At 39.7% G+C, this 19,606-nt stretch overlaps 1 protein-coding gene across 24 annotated transcripts in view; it reads right to left on the reverse strand.

The window, feature by feature from the left end:
• The window catches only part of S100pbp (S100P binding protein), a 41,120-nt gene that overhangs the window by 7,059 nt on the left and 14,455 nt on the right, over positions 1-19,606 (reverse strand). For 4 of the 24 annotated variants that reach the window (XR_015620007.1, XR_015620005.1, XR_015620004.1 and 1 more), the window contains one exon: positions 17,091-17,118. Coding sequence is in view for 2 of the 6 variants with exons in the window: in XM_087550652.1 (XP_087406778.1) it covers positions 17,114-17,118 (5 nt within the window). In the remaining 4 variants the exon portion in view is untranslated. 24 annotated transcript variants of the gene reach the window in all.

The following is a 19,606-nucleotide window of genomic DNA, read 5'->3' on the forward strand; positions in this document are numbered from 1 at the left end:
CAGGAGAGGAGAAATGGGCGTTTGACCTGATAATACCTGCTCTGGTCATCACAATTAACCAGCACAGGAACTGTAAGCCAGAGTGAAACACTGCTTTTGGAGGATGTGCTCACTCCTTTAATGCCTATCCTATAAGGTATGAGAAACGTCACAGGCACCTAGGACATGACAGGGAACAAGACATTGTGTCTGTCCCTGCCTTCACTCAAGCTAATTAATGTGGGAGATAAGTGATTTTGATGTGATAAAGAGATATTCGAGTGACTACTCAGCCTGGATGTGAGAACTAGGGAAGGCTTGTGAGGGGTCTGAATGACGCAGAGAAATCAGGGAGGTGAGCAGGTTGTGGGAGGCCTGTTTAAGAAAAGTAGATGACGGGGTTGGGGATTTAGCTCAGTGGTAGAGCGCTTGCCTAGGAAGCGCAAGGCCCTGGGTTCGGTCCCCAGCTCCGAAAAAAAGAACCAAAAAAAAAAAAAAAAAAAAAAAAAAAAGAAAAGAAAAGTAGATGACACGAAGCTACAAAGACAAAGGAATAGCAAAACCCAGGAAGGGAGAGAGAGCGTTCAGAGAGATGCAGACAGGCCCTCTTTACTAACAAGATAAACTGTTAAGGAGACCTTTGACGATCTGACAATGTAACAGACATTCCATGTTATCTTAATTTAAAAACCATACAGTATTCAGAAGCTACTCTAACTTCTCTTAGACAGTGTTCTTTGCTGTGAAGAGACACAAGCAAGGTAACTCCTATAAAAGAAAGCACTTCATTAGAGGCTTGCTTAGTTCTAGGTTAGTCAACATAGCTGGAAGCAGGCAGGCAGCAGGCAGAGAGACTGGGCCTGACACGAACTTTTGAAACCTCAAAGCTCACCCTTAGTGACATACTTCCTCCAACAAGGTGACAGCCCAATCCTAGAACAGTTCCACTAAGTGGTGGGGGACCAACCATCCAAGCACATGAGCCTACAGAGCTTATCATCCAATCTACCACACCACTGTTCACTGAGATATACAGTACAATTTGGGAATGGTGAATTTCACTGTGTGGGGTTTTTTTTTTTTTTTTTCTTTTTTTTTCGGAGCTGGGGACCGAACCCAGGGCCTTGAGCTTGCTAGGCAAGTGTTCTACCACTGAGCTAAATCCCCAACCCCATTGTGTGGGTTTTTAAATAGTTTTTATTCCTTTTAATAGATTGTATTAAAATCATATATAGAGGGAAATGTTCTAATACCACTTGAAAGATAAAAAAACTATAGCTCAGGGACGTGAATTGCCTTATCTATTTAATAATCCAGAACTTAGGTTGTTGTTACGTGAGACCATGCTCTTGTCATGATGTGATATGCTTTTTAAAAAAATTTTATGGGCCAGATGTGGTGGTGCATGACTTTAATCCCAGCACTCGGGGAGCAAAGGAAGGCAGACCTCCCTTCGTTCAAAGACATCCTGGTCTACACAGTGAGTTCCACGGCAGCCAGGACTACACAGAGAAATGCTGTCTCAAAGCAAAACAAAAACACACAACAACAATCCACTTTAGATTTATGCACATGTATGTATGTATGTAAACATATGCATGCCCAGTGTCCAGGGAGGTCAGAGTTCGTTAGCCACCATCTGAGTGTTGGGAACTGAACCTGGATCCTTTGCAAAAAGATTCAAGTCCTCCCCGTGGCAGGACAAAGGCTCCTCCATCTTTTTTTTTTTTTTAAAGATTTATTTTATGTATATGAGTATACTGTAACTATCTTCAGACACACCAGAAGAGGGCACCAGATCCCATTACAGATGGTTGTGAGCCACCATGTGGTTGCTGGAATTGAACTCAGGACCTCTGGAAGAGCAGCCAGTGTTCTTAACCTCTGAGCCATCCCTCCAGCCCAAGGCTCCTCCATCTTGTCTCAGCTACAGCCATCTTTGGTTTAACCTGAAACCAATTCCGCCTCACTTTCTACAACCCACCCTCCCCCTGCTCTATGAGAAGTCCCACAGCTAAGAACCCAATGCTGTTGCAGAAATGCGCTGATCAGCAGCGTGCTTTGGCTTCTGGTAAACTGCTTGCTTGCTTACTTCCTTCTGCAGGATGCCCGGTGAGAAGTGTTTTCAGTCTCCATCTGGTCTAACACAGACCTCAATTCAGGTGTTGGCTGAGCTGGCTGACCTTTGGGTCTCTACCCTGCAAACCTAGTAGCCTCTGAACCATCTTTCTTCCCTGAAATGCTTGTAACCGTAACACTTGGGAGGCTAAGCCTCCCATCTAGATCCCATCTCCATGGCTTACAGACATTCTGACTTGGCAATAAATCCACAGCTTCTCTATCAACACACTTCGGCTGTGAGCTTAGGGCGGTCAGGACTGATCTCCGCTGCAGAGGCTGTGGACAAACTTTCATAGACTCTGCCATCTTCTGTCTCAACACAGGACTATCGGTCTTTCATTATTAATTTGGGAATAAATTAGAGTTGTTCTAATTTTAACTCTTGTTCTCCCAGTCATCTTCCAAAGTCTAAAAAATGCCACACAACAAGATCCGCAAACCTTTAAGTTGACCAATCAGAAAGGGGGACATGGGGCTGGGGATTTAGCTCAGTGGTAGAGCGCTTACCTAGGAAGCGCAAGGCCCTGGGTTCGGTCCCCAGCTCCGAAAAAAAGAACCAAAAAAAAAAAAAAGAAAGGGGGACATGCAGTCCACTGGAAATGGTGACCATGAAGCCAGCCCAGCTCTTTGGCACAGTTCCAGAAGGCTGAGCCGAATGCTGCCATTGCTGTCATCCTGTCTCTCACTTTTAGGTTTTGTTCTCTGCATCCTTGGGAGTTTCCTGTGTTATGATTTATTTTATATCCTTCCCTGAGAAAATTATGTCTGTGTCTTTTTAGCAAAGTCCTAAACTTACTACCCCTTCTGCTTTTAGGGAAATAACTTTATCTGGTCCTATCTGGAAGCCTCCTTATGCCCTAGAGACTGTGATAAGCATAAAGACACTAGACACTTCTGTATGAGGCCATGACTCCAGAATCTTCTCACTGTATCCACCCCTAAGCAAACTCAAACAGTATAATTAGAACAGGCTAAACTTAGAGATAGTTGACAAACTGAGTAGCCAGGAGAACTGGCAAAGGATCAAAGGCTTCTTCTAACAATAGAGCTAAGAACTCTCTGAAAATGTAGTTTAAAGATAGGTAGGTAGTTGTATGGGGTATTCTCCTAGAGGAGTAGAACACAGTAATAAAGACAAATCAATTAAAAAACCTGTCTAATACTAGAGATGATTAAAATATTTAAGTAAAAGGAGTTTGGTATCACGATTTCCCATCCATAAAAAGACTGGCTCAGAAATTTTCTATTTGTCTGGAGCACTTTGAAATCGCGACTGCTGCCAGCCTAAAAACAGGCTGTCATATATTAAACATGTTTGCTTTGGCAGAAATATCCTTTAAAATGGAGTTATGGGTCTGATAAAAAAATGAAATCTGTTCTACCTGTACTTGTGGGCTGTAATTGAACCTGTAACCCTGGACATGCAATGAAAAATCAGACACATGTTCAGAGACAAAATAATATGATCTGTACCTTCTTGGGAAATGGAATCTGTCTTTGTTTTATGAAATCTGTATACATAAGGAAGCAGCCTGGTTGCTAGTCAGTCAGAACTGCAAGGTTTCCGACCACCATGCCTGACTCGATCCTTCCTCACAGACTCCTTATCTCCTCTTGGGGGCTTGTCAACTGCTGGGGCTGGCCTACTGCAGTCATGGGTTCAAGGGTACCCTGAGCTACAGAGGCCATGCCTCAGAAATAAACAAACAAAAACAAAATCCCGAAAAACAGAAAGTAAGAAAGGAAATCAGTAGCAACAACAGCGCTCTGAAACTCGGAGCTGGAGAGATGGCTCAGTACTGACTGCTCCTGCAGGGGCCTGGGCTCTGTCCTCAGCGCCCATATGGCTAACAGCTGTTTGTAACTCCAACTTCAGAGGATCCAACACCCTCTTATGGTTTTCACAGAACTAGGCATGTATGTGATACACTGATGTATGCAGTCAAGATACCCATGTACATAAAATAAAAATAAATCTTAATAAAAAGAAAAAAGAAAGAAATCCTGAAACTCCGGCTTACACTACACAAAAACTACACAGAAATAAAAATTATATCTGAGTTAGGAAACAGTTTACCTAGACCAGTGGTTCTCAAATTTTACTGTGTATTCTGATTAGATGGAAATTATAATACACACTGCTGGTGGCTCATGTATACCAAGGTTCCCGATCGTGTAGCTCTGGGATTTCATATTCTTTTTTTTTTTTTTTTTTTCCGGAGCTGAGGACCGAACCCAGGGCCTTGAGCTTGCTAGGCAAGCACTCTACCACTGAGCTAAATCCCTAACCCTGGGATTTCATATTCTAAACAATACTCACACTGTTGGTCTAAGACCTCTCTTTCCACTTTAAAAAATGTTAGGATAAACAAGCAGGTAGCCTTAAACTCAGAACTGAGATGAGATCTGCCTGCCTTCCTGCCTCCCCAGCGCTGGGGTTAAAGGTGTCTGACATCGCCACCCAGCTTCACTTTTTTTTTTTTAAATTTGGTAAGTTTTGTGTTTGTTCTTTGGAAAAAGAAAGAACATAGAGTTAGGTGGGTAGGAAGTTGTGAGTGGAAAGTATATGATCAAAATATACTGTATGAAAAAAACCAAAGTTCTTTATACACACATGCGCATACACAACTGCTTCTGCAGGTTTAACCATTCCTAGAACAAGGCAATGAACACGAACTGAAACGAAGGTAAATCGTGCTCAGTTCTGAGGCAGCAAAGATTATCTTCCTAGTTTTTAAACATATTCCTATAACAGTTATATAAATCTAAATAGAAAACTCAAAGACGTTTTAGGGGTATTCCCCATCTTTCTGAAAAGTTGAACATTACTAATTACATTCAATCATATCTTTTTTTTTCCTTTTTTTTTCCCCTTTCTTCTTTTTGGAGCTGGGGACTGAACACAGGGCCTTGCGCTTGCTAGGCAAGCGCTCTACCACTGAGCTAAATCCCCAACCCCCAATCATATCTTGAAAAAGGAAAGGCGATGAGACATTAGCCAGCATCGCTACTCTGTCATGAGGGCTTACTATGTAGCCGCAGTTGACTTGGAAACCATACTTAGGTCAAACTGGCCTCATATTCACAGAGCTCTGTCTTTCCCTCCCTCCAGAGTGCTGGGATCAAAGGTGTTACCACACTGTACCTGGACTGGATTAGTTTTTAAAGATACTACACTGCAGAGAGCTGAGCAACTGAGGCAGAATGTGAGATCTAGTAGCCATGGGTCCTACAGGCTACCGTATTCCATCTGTTTTTTAATTACATGAAGATGGGTTTTGTCATGTGTTCCTTGAACATGCCACCTTGGCAGCATTGGGAGAAGGGATGATGCAGAGTGGCAGGACTTTGGGGACATTCATGACCATCAGAATAGCCACCCAATGCTAATCAAGACCAAGGCTGTCCACTACACATATTTCCTGTGACATCCTGACACTTGTACTATAACAGAATGAAGTTTTTACAAAATGGGTTTGCAAGATGGCTCAACAGGTCAAGGCAGTTGCCAATGTCCTTGCCAAGCTAAGTTTGGTCCTCAGAAAACAGAAGACAGAACCCACTCTACCAAGTTGTTCTCTTATTCACACACACACACACACACACACACACACACACACACACACACACACACACACAGAGAGAGACACAGACACAAGTATAAAAACATATTTACATGTCAATCTTACTTTAAACAGGACTGTTGAATACAACTACTTTGATTAAAAAGAGAGTGAGGTAGTTTTCCTAACCACTAGTGATCCCAGCGCTAAGGAGATAGAGGCAGGCAGATCACTAGGGTCCACTGGCCGAGCTTCAGGAAAATGAGAAACTTCAAACAAAAACTAAGGTGGATGCCTCCTGAAGAATGGAACCTGAGGCTGTCCTCTGGGACACACACACACACACACACACACACACACACACACACACACACACACCATGAGATGTGTCTCGTTAATAAGGCAGTGGCTTATTACTAGTAATTGTCCGAGACAAGAGTTTCACCATGTAGCCCTGACTGGCCTTGAACTCTGCCTGCTTCTGCCTCCTAAGTACAGGAATTAAGGGCTCGTATTGTCATGCCCAGCCTAAGCTTGTTTTACATATAAATTCTTTTTTATTCTTTTCATTTATTGAGGCAGGGTCTCATCGTAGGCCAGACTTAGGACTATCTTGCCCCCCACCTCCCCTAAGTACCAGAACCACAGGCATGAACCACTATACCTTCTTAGGGCCAGAAAAGAACAATCACTTTTTCCCCAAAGATATACTTTTTGAGGTTGTCCCATTACTCTGTTGTAGGAAGCAAGAAGTCCTCAGTGAAAGTGTACTGGTGACTTGGTCACAGCCATGTCAAGAGTCAAGGCCTCAGAACTATAGACTGGCAAGTCTTCCTGGGGTGAGGCTAAGAGGGACGGCAAAGCTTTCTTGTCCAAGTGCCAATGTTGACAGTCTGTGCAGAAAATGTCCACTGTAGCTCCTCTCCCACCGATGTTTATGGCCTGAAGATTACTTTCCTACTGAGATCTCCCTTCCTGGCTCAGTTGTAGCCAATAGCCTGGCTTCCTTACTCACTGCATAGAATAAACATGCTGAGCTTCTAAGGTGCTACTGCTTCTCAGCAGGGAGCCCAGTCCACCTGATCTTGGCTTTTTGTATGTCTGTGTGTGTTTGTCATTTCTTCATGCCCCTGCCTGCTTAGGTCAATCCCTGGAGCTGTGCAGAGAATTCCATCAATGTGTCCTCTCTGCAGGTGATACCTTGTTTTTGCTGGCCTTTATACAAGAGAGGCCATTAAAGGCATGCACACAGCACCTGAGAGGCAGAGGCAGGCGGACCTCTGAGTTCAAAGCCAGCCTGGTATACAGAGTGAGTTTCAGGACAACCAGGACTACACAATGAAACCCAGAGAGAGGAGGGGAGAGGAGAGAGGGAGGGAGCTCCAGAGAAAGGGAGGGAGGGAGAGAGTATGAATATATCCAATGCCAAAATCTCTTCCACTCAAAGAAGCGTGGAGATTTGGACTAGTCTTGTGCTTGCATCCTATTTCAGTGTAATATTGGGCACATGTATGCACATAGCCCATATATACATAAACACAATAAATAAATTTAAAAAATGTGAAAGAATATATTGCCAAGGCAGGTGTGGCATTTAATTCCAGCACTCGGGAGGCAGAGCACTGTGAGTTTCAGTCTCATCTAGTCTACAGAGTGAGTTTCAGGACTATATAAAACTCAAGGATCTAGGGGTTGGGGATTTAGCTCAGTGGTAGAGCGCTTGCCTAGCAAGCACAAGGCCCTGGGTTGGGTCCCCAGCTCCAAAAAAAAAAAAAAAAAAAAGGAAAAACAAAACCAAACAAACAAACAAAAAACTCAAGGATCTGAAGCAAGCCCCCCAACTGCTTTTTTTTTTTTTTTTCCGTAGCTGGGGACCGAACCCAGGGCCTTGCAAGCGCTCTACCACTGAGCTAAATTCCCAACCCCCAACCACTTTTTTATGACAGTACAATACCCAGCCGTGAAGCTACCGTAGAGGAGTCACTTGGACTCAGATGCTTCAAACCTGGGCAATAGTACATAAACTATTAAAAAAAATCAAGGTCCAGAATTGTTAACTAATTTGTCTAAGGTCCCAAGCAACAATGTACTATTATCAGAGTTGAGTCTCCTTGAAAGCAAGAATCCTATTACAGTATGTCTTACAATCTGGGCAGTACCTTAATACAGCACTGAGTAAAGAAAGAGGGTGCAAGAATTTTGTTTCTGTCGCTGCAACAAGAAATGTTATTTTTGTTCTTTTGTAGGTTTGTTTTGTAGGTTTGTCCCTAGTCTACAGAGTGAGTTCCAGGACAGTCAGAGCCTTACAGAGAAACCCTGTCTCGTAAAACCAAATAAATAAAACAAATAGAAAGATAGAACAAACTTGTTTCTAAGAGTGACTTTTATTAGGAGATTTACGAATCTGGAGATGACGGTAGCTAACATTCACCAAGCAGACATGCACCAGGTTCTGCTGTATATACATCATTGAAGTTTTAACAATTGCTAATAAGAATTTGTCTTATTCTTGAGAAAACAGAAGTTTGGAGAAGATACTCAACCACCATCTACTATCTTGATTGGTAAGTCAGATCCAAATTCAGGTGAGGCTAATAACTCAAAAACCTTATTTTAGATCTTAGCTCCAACCTCTTCTTCCTCCAAATTTAGAGATTCTAACAAGAACTGGAACATTTAAATGTTCTTTTCTCTTCATAGTCCCTAACAGATGGGTTTTCTTGGACCAACAATCAGTATCATGATTTTATTTTTAGGTTGTGGCTAAAAGGTAGTAAAGATTGTCCTTTGTTCTGTGGCTAAATTGAAATTCATCTAACAAAATTTGTAGGGGAAATTCAATCACTAATATGAACCTTAACTTATAAATATGAAGCTGGTGTTGAGAAAAAATCCATTTAATAATTTGAAAAGTGGGGGCTGGAGAGATGGCTCAGTGGTTAAGAGCACTGACTTGCAGAGGTCCTGAGTTCAATTCCCAGCAACTACATGGTGGTTCACACCATGTGTAATGGGATCCGATGCCCTCTTCTGGTGTGTCTGAAGATACCTACAGTGTACTCACATACATAAAATAAAGATTAAAATAATAATAATAATAGTAATTTGAAAAGTGGTGCTGCAAAGATGACTCGGATTAAGAGCACTGGCTGTTCTTGCAGGACCTGGGTTTCATTCTTAGCTCCTACAACAGCTCAGTCATTTGTAACTTCAGTTCCAGAGGATCTAATGCCCTCTTCTGGCATCTTACTATCACCAAGCACACAGATGGTACACATGCACATGGTACATACGCATGCATACATTTAGATAAAACACTCATACACATAAAAGAGTTGAAAAGTAAGTTGTATCAAAAATGAAGAGAATAGAGAGATGGGTATCTGCTATTCCAGTTCTGACAAGTTTTAGAGTTCACCTTATTTTGTACAGTATAAAACCAAAGAATAGGTAGGGTTGCAGAGATGGCTCAGAGGTTAAGAGCACTGACTGCTCTTCCAGAGGTCCTGAGTTCAAATCCCAGCAACCACATGGTGGCTCACAACCATCTGTAATGGGATCCGATGCCGTCTTCTGGTGTGTCTGAAGACAGCAACAGTGTACACATATACATAAAGTAAATAAATCTTTAAAAAACAAAACAAAGAATAGAATCTGTCATCTGGCTAGTAACTAGATAGAACATATCCTAGCACTAACAGGTTATTAACTGAATCAATTTGGTCTGTCCTTAGGAATGTGACAGGGTACAGAAACAGATAACTATAATACACGAGACGGATGGGGCTCTAGAAGAGAACGATCAATTTAGATAGTTACAGAGCAGCAGCAGCACTCTTCGGCCGGTGACATAAGATTAAAGAGAACCTCAATAGAAAAACAATGGCCTATTTTTAAGGTGTTTTTGAAGACAAGAAATTTGGCTCTATGTTTGAGTCTTTCTTCACTATGAAACCTACTTATATGATTAAGAATCTCCTCTCCCCAAACCTAAGAAATTCTTTTGTATATCCAGACAGGCCAAAAGATAATGCTGGGTGACCTTCCTTTTCTTGAGTCAAAATCTCTCACTGAATCTGGAGCTCTCCAACTGGCCACGCTGACCTGTGAGCCCCTGGGATCTCCCTGTCTCTGTCTGTCTCAGTGCTAAGACCTGTATGCACAAACATGCACAAAACAATAATAAAGATGTAAATAATTACAAGACTACTTTTCTAATTTAACCGACCAATTATTAAGTGAAAAAAAATCACAAGAAAATTAGAAAGTACTTTTAAGGACTGCATTTATGGCTTGATGATACAGACAACGCTTAGTACATGGGAGACCCTGGGGTTCAATACCCGGTACAGAATCAGGCAGAAAGACATTGATTTTAACCTTTTAATTAAATGAAAAGGGATCATGAGAAGTTAAGGGTTTTGCCGGGCATGATGGCACACATCTTTAATTCTAGCATGTGGGAGGCAGAGACAGGTGGATCTCTAGGAGTTTAATGCCAGACTAATCTGCATAGGGAGTTCTAGGCTAGTCAAAGCTACATGGTTGAGAACCTGTCTCAAAACAAACAAAAACAAACAAAAAAACCAACAACAGCAACAAAAACACTCTCACAAATATAAAAAGATTTTAGGGGCTGGAGACATGGCTTAGCAGTTAGCCCTCGCTCCTCTTCCAGAGAACTCAGGTTTGATTCCTAGCATACACATGTCGATCACAACTGTCTGTAACTCTAGGTTCTAGTGGACTAGAACCTTCATACAGACATACATGTAGACAAAACACCAATGTACATGAGATAAAAGTAAATAAATTAAACAAAACGATTTTACATAAGTAGTACTTAAAGGAAAAACTGCAACTTTAAATTTTTAGAGAAAACAGATTTAAAGTTAATGATCTAAGCCTTTATACTAAAAAAATTAGAAAACAAGAAAAAAAAAACCCAACAAACTAAATGCCTAAATGGAAAGAAAGAAAAGACCAGCAAATAGAGGTACTTGTCACCAAGCCTGATGACCCGAATTCAATCCTGGGACTGACATCCAGCAAGGTATCTTCTGAGTGCATACATGCTGCAGCATGTGTACATATATGTGCTGCTCACACACATATACGCATACACAAACCAACTTTTTAGACGTATGAAAATAAAACCTTATTTGTGGGAGAAAATACCAGTAAGTTTGATAAATGCCTAGATAGACTCGCTCAAGAAAGCAAAACGAGACAAACACAGCTCCTCTCACAGATCACCAGCATCAGGTCTGAAGTTGAGAAGCTCTACATATTGATACCTAGAGTATCAATAGAGAATATTACAAATAGTTTTACTTTAATAGCCCAGGCTATTCTGGAACTTGCTTCGTAGACAAGGCTGGCCTTGAACTCAGACAGGTCTGCCAGCCCTCCCTTGCCCCCCAAGAGCTTGGAGTGAAAGAGTATGCCAATACTGCCCAGCTAAAAATTCTTTTAAAAATTGTGGTAGGATGGTTCAGCAAATAAAGGTGCTTGCTGTTTAAGTCTGATAACTCAAGCCCTGGAACCCATAGAAAGGTGGAAGAGAATGGACTCCACAAAGTTGTCCTCTGATCCCACAAGCATCCCATGTCAAAAATCCCCCTTACATCTGACTGTCTCTCTCTCTCTCTCAACCTCTCAACACACACTCTCTCCTTCTCTCTCTCTCTCTCTCTCTCTCTCTCCCTCTCTCTCCCTCTCTCTCATACATACATACAATTTTAACACACTTAAAAAAAAAAGCATTAGCAAACGAGTAAAGGTGATTTAAGACTAAGAAAGTTTATGCAAGTTGGCCTAACAGAATAGAAGCATATGCAAGTCCTGGAATTCAGTTTCTAGAATCACAAATCTCAATGTATCAATCAATGTAAAATAATATAATACAGAATAAAAGAAAAATACTATTAGAGCATTTGTAAATGCAATAAATAAATGTAGAAAATGCATTTAACAAACTGTGTTACTTATTCATGATAAAAATGATCACATCATCAGAAGGGAATTTTCCTAACCTGCTAAGAGCATATACGATAAACCTACATCACTTTCAATGTGCTCAGGACCACAGGCAGTACAGTAAGGCAAGAAAAATAAAAGGCTTATAAATTGGAAAGAAAGCAACTGTCTTTATTTACAGATATCAGAACACAACAAATTCTAAAAACATCTATAAAAAAGTTCATAAAACATGAAAATTCAGCATAATTTATATAATATATTCAGCATAGTTTATATAGTCAAAATATAAAAATCAGTATTTCTATATTCCAGAAATAACCAACTATATAATAAAAAAGTAAAATATTTATTACAGCATAAAAAAGCATGGAATACTTATGAATGAACTTAACAAAATGTGTACAAGACTTATAATAATAAAAGCCAAAACATTATTGAGAGAATTTTAAAAATACATTAGTAAATGAAAAAAGCTATCCCAGATGTTCATAGATGAAAGCAGAGGAGGATCAGCAGCTCAGGTCATCCCCAAGTATGATGAGTTCAAGGCCAGCCTGGGTTGTAGGAGAGCCTGTCTCAAAAAACAAAACAAACAAACAAACACAAACCCTACCACAACTACACCAAAGTGCTATCTGTGAAAGAGAACTCCAGGACATCCAGGGCTACACAGGGACATCAAAATCTCTCTCTCTCTCTCTCTCTCTCTCTCTCTCTCTCTCTCTCTCTCTCTCACACACACACACACACAGACACACAGACACTGCACCTCTCATACACACACACCCAGACTATCTGTAAATAAATAGTTATCAATCCAACATATATTAATATATTAGGCTAAGATACTTGGAAATATACATAAAACCAGAAATAAAAAATAGGTTAACACTGAAAAAAGTAAAAAATCAACTATAACTCTACATTAGCAGAATTAACTACTATATGATAATTTCAGTAGGCACATTTAAAATATTTAAATATATCCATTTTCAATGAAATATTTCCAATGAAACTTTCAAACTATAACTGAAGGACTATTTTTAAATTAATAAGGTATACTTAAGAGAAACTTACAGAAAACTCTATAACTGGTAAAGATTCAATGTTTTCCCCTAATACTGAAAACAAAGATTTCATTACTTGTATTAAATGTTGTACTTAGATGCAGTATGGTAAAAAAGCAAATAAAAAACAAATAAAAGCACATTTGCTAACAACATAGTTATCTGTATAGCCCTGATAATAGCCCAGGCATGGTGGCATAGGCCTTTAATCCCAGCACTCCAGAGGCATAAACAGGCAGATCTCTGTAAACCTGTGTTCCAGAACATAGTTAAGATTGAGACTCTGGGGATTGGGGATTTAGCTCAGTGGTTGAGCGCTTGCCTAGCAAGCGCAAGGCCCTGGGTTCGGTCCCCAGCTCCGAAAAAAAAGAAAAAAGAAAAAAAAAAAAAAAGATTGAGACTCTGTCTCAAAAGAAAACAAAAAAGCAAAAAATACCTGATGAAGGGCAGGGAAGAGGACCTGAGTTTGAGTCTCCAGCAGCCAAGCTAGGATCATGTGTGGTAGCCTACACCTTTAGCCCTGGCTACTGGGAGACAGAGGCAAGCAGATCTCTGAGTTCAAGGCCAGCCTAGTCTACATATAGCAGCAACCCAGGACAGCCAGCACTACAAAGAGAAACAAATAAAACAAAGTGTGTGCGGCCACGCATGCCTAAAGTCCAGAGCTAGAAGGGACTGATGGATCTAGGATCGTGAGAGATCATTTAGCCAGCCTAACCTAACCCAGAGGCTTGAAGTTTGATGAAGTATGGCAGTGTATGAAGAGTATATTAGCAGTCTTCCCCTGCCTCTGCACAGGTATATGCATTCACAAACACACACGCAAAGAAAGGAGGGAGGGAAAAAAGGAAGGAAGACTCTTCCATTATTATTGAGACAGGGTCTTTCTACATAGCCCTGGCCCCAGTTTTCAGAGATCCGCCTGCCACTGCCTCCCATGCGCTGGGATTGAAAGTGTGAGCTAACACATCCAGCTCCTTGATGAAATCTATTCAAAGACCTAGCAAGCAAGTTTTGATTACTATATAAGAATCAACTGAATTTTTATATACTCTCACAGGACAAGTAGTTATTTGTGTGTGTGTAGGAGGTGCTTTCCTTTTTTTTGAGACAGGATCGTATGTATTCAGGCTGGTCTCAAATCCCTCATCTTCCTACCTCAACCTCCTGAATGCTGAGATCACACTTGTGTGCTATCATACCTAAAAAGACACTCAATTTCTAAAATATTATCTTTGACAAAAGCATTACCATATAAAGTGCTAAGGGATACCAAAGATGTGCTAGGGTGTACATTAAAAGCTATAAAACAGCTCTACATAGAGGCTCAAACCTGTGAGGCTATCACTCAGAATGCAAAAGCAGGAGAATAAGTAGTTTAAGGCCAGTCTGGGCTACAGAACAGCTTGAAGACACTGGAGGTTACAAAATACTGCTGAAAGAAACTAGAGATTTGAATAATTAAGGATCAAAATGCTCATTCTTGCTAAATTTTACCCAATTTCTATAAATTCAATGCAATTTTAATAAAAGTCCAAGCAGGCTTTTTAAATAAATTGATAGGCTGATTCTAAAATGTATCTGTTGGGAGTGGAACTGATGGCTCAGTGGGTAAGAGCATCGGTTGCTCTTCCAGAGGACCTGGGTTTAATTTCCAACACTCCCATGGCAGCTCATAACCATCCTCTAACTCCAGTTTCAGGGGGTACAATGCTCTCATCTAACTGAGGACACGTGTACACATTCAGGCAAAATACACCTATACATAATAAAACAAAAATTCAATAAAATGTATGTATCAATACAAAGAAAATAATGACCAAATAACTGCAAAATAAAATTAACAGAACATATTAATTTTTTTCCCTATAGCCTTGGGTTAATTGATTTTCTTTTCTTTTCTTTTCTTTTTTTTTTTTTTTTCTTTTTTCTATTTTTCGGAGCTGGGGACCGAACCCAGGGCCTTGTGTTTGGTAGGCAAGCGCTCTACCACTGAGCTAAATCCCCAGTCCCGGATTAATTGATTTTCAACAGAGATACAGAGGTAACTTGGTCAAAAGTGAGTTGTCCTCATAATAGTAAAGAAACAACTAAAATTCAGGCCAACAAAATAGTTCAGAGATACAGTGCTGCCTGCCAAGCTGATGAGCTGAGGTCGCTCCTCTAACACCGCACAGTGAGAGTAAAGAACTGACTCGAAGTTGTTCTCTGCCTTCTACACTCATGCTGTGGCACATAACTACTCAGATAGAAAGTCAAATGTCATTTTCAAAAATTAAAAAAATAAAGAAAAAACAACAAAATCACTGTGAACTATGTATAAAATAATTTTAGAATTGGTAATAGATCTAACTCTCATAGCTAAGGCTGTAAAAGATAAGGCAGTAATTCTGACTTTGAGTTAGACAAAGATTTCTTAGCACACCAAAAGATATAATTCATAAGATAGAAGAATCAATGACAAAAATTAGATTAAATGGTAGGGAAAGTCTTCAAAACATACAGAAATAAAACTACCACTTGATCTACTTTTAGATATGTATCACAAAGAATTGAGCTAAACATGGTGGCTCATTTGTAATCTTAGCTCTCAGGAGGCTAAGCTTAGGAGAATAACCACAAATTTGAAGCTGACCTGTACTATACAATGAGTTTCAAGTCAGACTGAACTACCAAGCGAGAGCCCCATCTTAAAACAAACGAACAGACTACAAAAACAAACTAGGGCAAGCTCTCCAAAGGACATGCATAGAGACCTATGTTCACAACAGCATTATTCATAACAGCCAGGCCAACGAGTTGTACACATACACAACAAAAGACGCTGAAAGAGTGCCTGTCGGGGTTGGGGATTTAGCTCAGTGGTAGAGCGCTTGCCTAGGAAGCGCAAGGCCCTGGGTTCCGGTCCCCAGCTCCGAAAAAGAACCAAAAAAAAAAAAAAAAGAAAAAGAAAAGAAAAAAAAAAAAGAGTGACTGTCATGTGCCACGTGAACAAGTCTTGAACACATTAATTGTAATAAGTCACTTCTAAGAAAACAAAGTTTGTATGTTTTCATCGATACCAAAGATCTAAAGTAGTCAAATTCATAATAACTGAAAACAGAATGATACTGACCAGGGACTAGGGTGTGCAGAGAAGGGAGCTGCTTATTGACAGGCACAGAGTTTCAGATTTGGAGTATGAAAAATTCTGGAGACTTCCATGACTGACTACCTGACTTGCATGCCACTTATAAGTGGATTTAGGAACTATAAACATAACTATAGATCCATGAGGCTGGAATATAGCTCACTGGGAGAATATATATTTAGCATGTATGTAAGGAAATGAGTGGGGTGTAGGTGGATACGATCAAAATACATTATACACATGCAAAAAACTGTCAATAAATACATATTCTAAAATAGAAAGACTAAAGACTATATAGAGAGAGGTGGGAGTAAAAACACTATATCCTGATATAACAGCTAATTCAGATGAAGATTATTAATGAATGCTCAAACCATTAGGTGAAGTTAGTTTGTAGGGGAATAGGATATTCATGTGATATGGTACTAAGGCATCACCTATAAACAATGGTAATTACAGGGTACAAATGTACCTGACAATGGAAAGTCCACTAACACCTTAACAAACTCTGTAACATTAGCCTCCACTAAGTGTTAAGGTTTACTGAGCACAAAGGCACCTAAGCCCTCTAAACTAGTTCTGCTCAGAATGTTGAATCTAAATCTAATCCTGCTTCTAGTTTACAGAAATAAGGGAAATGAAAATCAAACTAAACGGCACTAAAGAAGTGATCAAAATTCAGAATGAGAAAAGAGACTGAGATGACAACTAAGGACGGGAACCTAACCTTCAACAGATTCTGCCTCAAGTTACCTAGGGACACTGGGAACGATTTCAGAAACTGGAATGTGGACCAGACATTCGATGATCGGAAGAAGTAATATTGAGCTGGGTGTGGTTTCATACACTTTTAACCCAGTGCTCAGGAGTCAGAAGTAAGTGGATCTCACAGCCTTGTCTACAGAGCTTCAGGACAACCAGAGCTACATACAGAGAAACCCTATCTAGAAAACACAAACAAACAAAAAGTATTATTTAAGCCAGGCAGTGGTGGTGGTGCACGCCTTTAATCCCGGTACTCAGGAGGCAGAAGCAGTAGATCTCTGTGAGTTCCAGGATAGCTAGTGCTACACAGAGAAACCCTGTCTCAACAAAACAAAAATAAATAATCAGTGACTATAAATTTAACCTTACTAATTAAAAATATTAAATTTACCTATGAATATCGATGGCAATAAAAATTCAGTGTTTTGATCAGGATGACTGGTAACACATAACAAGAGTTATTAAAAGGTTTATATACTTTACCTAATAATTCCACTTCTAGGCATTCATCCTATAGAAATAAGAGTTGTACAAAACATTTATTGACCAGAATTTTCACTACAACATATCAATGAAAACAGATACGACCTAATTATCCAAGATGGACTACTTTGTAGTTACTACAGAATTTATTTTGGTATTTTGAGACAGGACCTCATATAACACAGATTGCCCTCGAACAACATTTTTTTAAAAGTTTATACTTATGCAGTCAAAAGGGGGAGGGGTGGCACTCAGACACAGAAGTCTAGCTCTCTTCTTTCACCTTGGACTCTGCAGATCAAACACAAGTCATCAAGTTTGGCTGAAGGAGCCTTTTCTCACTGAGCTACTTCAGATTGCAAATTTAGTTGAGGCTGGTCTCAAGTTTCTAATATTTCTAAGTACTGAGATTATACAGGAGAAGCTAAAAATATTATTTTTTTGCTTCATTTGGAGACAGGATCTCTCATCTTTTAATAAGCCAAATTCCTGGCTCCTGAATGCTGGGATTACAGGTATGTGCCACCGCCCACCCTTAACTATATATTTTTGTTTACTTATTTACTTATTTTACTTATTCTTTAAAAGTTTATTTGTTTTTATCTCGTGTGTTTGCTTACATCAGTGGTCCTCAACCTGTGGACTTTGACCCCTTCAGGGATTGAGTGATCTTTTCACAGTGGTCGCTTAGATCCATTGGAAAACATAGCTATCTACATTAGGATTCTTAACAGTAGCAAAATTACAGTTATGAAGTACGATGAAAATAATTTTAAGGTGGGGGGGGTCACTGCAACATGAAGAACTGTGTTGAAGAGTCATAGTATATTAGGAAGGTTTAGAACCACTGGTCTTCATGTACATGCATGCATGCCTGGTGCTAGCATTGGCCAGAGAGGGCCCTGGAACCCCTGAACTGGAGTTACAGAAAAGGTTGTGAGCTGTCAGGTACTGGGAACCAAACCTGGTCTTCTGCAAAGCATTAAGTACCCTTAACTACTGAGCCATCTCTCAAAACATTTGTTTTTACATTTGTAAATTACTGGATGCGTGTATGATATGTGTAGGTATACCACCTACACTGCACATGTGGAGGTCAGAAGCTCCTTCAGCTCTCTTCTTCAATTTTGATTTGGTTCTGGGGACTTAACTCAGACAACCAGGCTAATACAGCAAGCACTCTTACTTGTTGGGCTATCTAGCTGGCCCTTGACTAAAAATCCTAATGTATTGCCAGGTGGTGGTGGTGGTGCACATCTTTAATCCCAACACTTGGGAGGCAGAGAAAGTCGGATCTTTGAGTTCAAGGCCAGCTTGGTCTACAGAGCAAGTTCTAGAACAGCCAGGACTACACAGGGAAACCATCTGGGAGAAAGGGATAAAGCAATTTACAAACTAACACACTCCCTTTACTTTATAGGGCAGACTATATCAAAAAGTTAATTTTTATATTTCTAGGTGGTTGAGTGGATTAAGAAATTGAGAGGGTTGCAGTGAATTCAAGGCTAGTCTAGGAAGCACTATGAAACCTTATCTCAAAAAGAAACAAATAAGGGGCTGGAGAGATGGCTCAGCAGTTAAGAGCACTGACAGTACCTCTAAAGGACTCAAGTTCAAAAGGGAAGGAAGATGGTTCACTGGGTAGTGCCTGCTACACAAGCATAAAGGCCTGAATGTGGATGCCTGACACGGACATAAAAAAACTAAACAGTAAATGTCTGTAAGTCCAGCAATAGTGAGAAAGCAGTAAGTAGATCCTAAGGGTTTGCTAGCTAGCCAGCCAATCTAGCTAAAATGGCAGTCAGCTCCATGTTCAGTGTGACAGCTTGGAAAAGAAAAGTACAGACACTGGATTATTAATAATCCCCCCTCAAGACACAGAGAGAGGGAAAGGGAGAGAAAGAAAGAGAAGCAGAGACAGAAAGAAAGAGGCAGGTAGATATAAAGGGCTGATGAAATAGCTCACTGAGTAAAAGCATTTAATCATTATTTACATAACAATTTATGTATGTATGTATGTATGTATGTATGTATGTGTGTAGGTGTGTATGTATATGTGTATATATACATATATATACATATATACATATGTGTGTGTGTATATATATATTTAAACTACACACACAATATATATATAAACTTCAAATCCCAGAAACCTACATAAAGGTGGAAGGAAAGAACTCCATAAAGCTTTCAGACACATGCATGCCATGGTATAGACATCCATACAATCGTAATAATTTAAAAGCAATAATAATAAACAATACTAGATTACTGAAAGACAAAAATGTCAGATGCAAGAAATCTTTAGAATAACTAGACATGAAAATATTAATAGATGTCAAAAAGAATTTCCTATAAATCAATTTTTAAAAATCTCATTATAGAGTGTTTCCAATGTATGCAAAAGTAAAAATCAAACAAAGCCATGTACTCCTATATATTCATCATTTAGCTTCATTTATCAACATTTTTGTCCAAGCTGTTTCATTTTATTTTACAAGGTTTTTGTTTTT

The sequence above is a fragment of the Rattus norvegicus genome, chromosome 5, assembly GCF_021556685.1.
Source record: "Rattus norvegicus strain SHRSP/BbbUtx chromosome 5, alternate assembly SHRSP_T2T, whole genome shotgun sequence".
In the NCBI taxonomy this organism is placed as follows: Eukaryota; Metazoa; Chordata; class Mammalia; order Rodentia; family Muridae; genus Rattus; species Rattus norvegicus.